This window comes from Pseudorca crassidens, chromosome X (genome assembly GCF_039906515.1).
Source record: "Pseudorca crassidens isolate mPseCra1 chromosome X, mPseCra1.hap1, whole genome shotgun sequence".
Taxonomy (NCBI): domain Eukaryota; kingdom Metazoa; phylum Chordata; class Mammalia; order Artiodactyla; family Delphinidae; genus Pseudorca; species Pseudorca crassidens.
This window is the reverse complement of record NC_090317.1, coordinates 114,409,054-114,413,054: the sequence shown is the minus strand read 5'-3', so window position 1 is coordinate 114,413,054 and position 4,001 is coordinate 114,409,054. Positions and strand designations below refer to the sequence as shown.

The 4,001-nt window shown below is 40.5% G+C and overlaps 1 protein-coding gene across 1 annotated transcript; it reads left to right on the top strand.

Moving 5' to 3' along the window:
• The first annotated feature begins 1,688 nt into the window (after window positions 1-1,688).
• On the top strand, window positions 1,689-3,580 carry DDX53 (DEAD-box helicase 53). Its single transcript, XM_067723864.1, is given in 2 exon segments — window positions 1,689-3,492; window positions 3,495-3,580. Coding segments are annotated over 2 exon segments (1,890 nt in total).
• Window positions 3,581-4,001: the final 421 nt, after the last annotated feature.

Genomic DNA, 4,001 nt, shown 5'->3' with positions numbered 1-4,001 from the left:
CAGACCAATGTTGACTTCTTACGTGTAATGGGTACCATGGTACTTTGAGATAAGATTAGAGGAAACAACCAGGAAACTGGTTGAGGAGTATACGGGAAGCCCTTGTACTATCTGTGTAACTTTTCTATAAAGCTAAAATTATTCCATGTAAAAAGTTTAATGAAAACACTGAGAAGAGGTTCCACTGGCAAATTCCTTTGAAAACTTTGGGTTAAACAATGCCCAACTGCTTTACACCTGGAACTAACACAACACTGTAAGTCAACTATACTCCAATAAAAATTAAAAACAAAACAAAACAATGCCCAATTGAGTTGGGTTAAACAATGCCCAACTGAGTTCCTGTAATCATCAGAGCTTCTAAGATACCCAATGCATATTGTGACTCTCAGAAGATGCAGGGTGCTGTATTTCCAAGACATACTTGGCCAGCAACCTTTTTGTTCCTTCCAAAAGCATTTTGCAGGATAAAAACTGACATAGAGAAGGCTTTTCCCAATGTGTCACAGACTTTTACACCTGATATCCAACCGTGTTCAAATTTTAATCGGCAACTTTGGCTGAAGAGAGAAGATACCATGAACATTTAATTGGCAGAAGACTTGAAACTAGAGGGTAATATAATGGATGAGAGAATCAGCATTAAAATTATATTTAATATGCTGCATCAATTGACCAAACTTAACAGGATGAATATATAAGGATAAATATTTAGTGTACTTTTATTTAAACAAAGAACAAAACAAAAAATCAACCTCTGGAACCATACAAATAGAAGCTGGATGTCCACCTGCCCAGATTGCTGCCAGGGTGTCTTCTACACTGCACCTAACAAATTACTTTTACATAGCCTTCCAGTGCTAGGATGTCTGAATCTATGAAACCACAGGGAAGGGAGAAAATTTAGGAGGCACTGAGAAAAGTGGCAAATTGTTGAAAACACCTCCAGAGTTAACGTCGACCCCACTCTACCTCTCTTCTAACCAGCATCCCTGAAATAATAACCAGAAATCGCCTGAACAAATGTTGGAGTTTAGCTGAAGAATCAGAGGCAAAAATGCCATCCCTAAGCATGCACCTAAGAGATTTCTGATGGTATAATTTAAGAGGACAGGGAATTGATGATTTTATCTAGACCCAGTATAGTTGTTACTCAAAAAGAAATTCACCGAAATAAATAAACATACAAATATATAAACAAGTAAGTTGATTTTTTAAAATTCACTATTTTTCCCCCCTATGGAAATAACTGGCATATTAAAAAAAAAAAAGACTATGTGGTTCAGTTCAAGGTGTGCTTCAGGTTGGCTCCCACACTGAGCCAAAACCAGCATGAGGCCAGCCACTGAGGCACCAGGACACAATAGTTGGGCAAACACTCTCCGGATCCTGTAAGTGCCCGTAGGGTCAGCCCCTGAGAGTATGTGTCACTTTAACTTTTGTGTCAGAGGTGCCTGCTCACCTCACAGTAGTCCCAGCCCTGTGACTGGTCAGCCCAGCCAAAGCCCCTCCCTGACACTACATCATAGACTAATTCCTTAGGTGCCTGCTGCATAGCTAGCTACCTACCCGTGGCGGCCTGCCTGGTAGTTAACCAGCCTGACCTGATAAGAAAGAGGTTCGAGGCCACATCTTTTCCCAACCCTAGGTAGGCGAGAGACCAGCACCAACTTTACCATTATCCTGAAATGGCGTGGGCCCCAGAGCGGAAGAGGGTGGAGCCGAATTGGAGAGCTCTCAGGGCCGGCCAGGATGGGATGGGTGGCAGAGGCAGGGGCTGCAGCAGCACCTCCAGCCACCTGGAGCCTAGGGCTTTCGGCTCCCAAGAACAACCGCTCTGCTTTCAAACAAGGAACAGTATGGTTGGTGCGGTGATTGGTCATGGTGGATCAAAAATAAAAGACATTCAGGATATGACACGCACCAAAATACAGATCATAAAAGGTGATTCTGAAGCAGAGGTAAACATTTTTGGCAGCAAAGACATGAAAGCCAAGGCCAAAGCAGCTACAGAAACTCTTGTTAAGAAACAAGAAAGACACTACAGTTCAGAATCCAGTGTTGATAATGCCACATCCCAACCCTCTGTTGGAAGAGGCTCAAGCAGAGATAACACTGCTAGAGGAGCTCAGCCACTGACAGACTAGGATCAAGTAAAGGCCGAAGTTGTACAGTGGGAAAAAAGAAAATGGGCAGATTTATCACCAGTTAAGAAAAACTTTTACATAGAATCCAAAGCAACAAGGTCATTGTCTCAAGTGCAAGTAGACACTTGGAGAAAGGAAAATTTCAACATAATGTGTGATGACTTGAAAGACGGTGAAAATCGTCCCATCCCCAATCCGATTTGCAAATTTGAAGATGCTTTCCAACATTATCCTGAACTTATGAAAAGCACTGAAAAAGCTGCTTTTTGAAACCCAATGCCAATTCAGTCACAGGCATGGCCTATTATTCTACAAGGAATAGATCTTATAGGAATTGCCCAAACTGGAATGGGCAAAACACTGTCCTATTTAACGCATGGGTTTATTCATCTCCATTCTCCACCAATACCTAGAGAACAAAGGAATGGACCCAGCATGCTAGTCCTTACACCCACTAGAGAATTAGCTCTTCAGGTGGAAGCTGAATGTTCTAAGTATTCATACAAAGGTCTTAAAAGTGTTTGTATATATGGCGGTGGAAACAGAAAAGGACAAATACAAGATGTTACTAAAGGCGTAGACATCATCATTGCAACTCCCGGAAGACTCAGTGATCTGCAAATGAATAACTTTGTCAACCTAAGAAGCATAACCTACTTAGTCTTAGATGAGGCAGAAAAAATGCTGGATCTGGAGTCTGAACATCAAATAATGAAGATTTTATTAGCTGTGCGCCCAGACCGGCAGACTCTTATGACAAGGGCAACTTGGCCAGATACCATTTGTCCACTTGCACAATCTTATTTGAAAGAGCCTATGATTATTTATACTGGTACTCTGGATCTAGTTAATGTATACACAGTGAAGCAAAATATAATTGTTACCACAGAAGAAGAAAAACGATCTCTTATCTGAGAATTCCTACAGAGCTTGTCACCCAAAGACAAAGTCATCGTATCTGTCAGCAGAAAACTTGTTGCTGATGACTTATCAAGAGATTTAAGTAACCAAGGCATAACTGTACAATCCCTGCACAGTGACAGAGAACAGAGTGACCGTGAGCCAGCATTAGAGGACTTGAAGAGTGGAAAAGTGAAAATACTGATTGCTACTGATTTAGCATCCTAAGGCCTTGATATTAGTGATGTCACACACATGTATAGTTACAATTCTCCATGGAATACTGAAGAATATGTACACAGAGTAGGGCGTACTGGAAGAGCAGGAGAGATGGGCATATCAGTTACAGTTACCCTTATGACTCAAGGTGATTGGAAGATTGCCGGTAAATTGATTAAAGTTCTGCAAAGAGCACATCAGAGAGTCCCAGAAGATCTTGTATCGATGCTGAGTGATACAAATTACCTAGACAACAAAGGGACCCAAAAAATAAATCAAGAAAATCTTAAGAAAAATCCAGAAAGTTTTACTGATGTCTACATTGAAAAGTTGTACCAGGCTGCTAGAAGATTCAAGATATGTTCAAGTTATGCAGTATTCATGTTACATAAGGAAGTACTGGAAACCTACTGGCAGTTAGAAAACATTTAGCCAAATTCTTAAATAATACCACCAAGCTTTCAATGCATGTTCCTTAATAAAATCAAAAGTGTTTTGAAAATGAGAGAGTGTTTTGTGCTTGTTAAAGTCTACTTTCTTTTAGAGCCTGCCATGTCCAGCTGTGTCTTCTCTAAAAGACTTGGTAGAAGACAACAATGGTACTTTTCTTGCTTTAAAATAGTTGTACTGGATTGAAACATAGTTTTCATCAAGCTTATCCCAGTCAAAATATTTTATTTCCCCCAGTGGTTGGTGACACGATTCCTAAAAATATTTCCACTATCATTCCCTAAT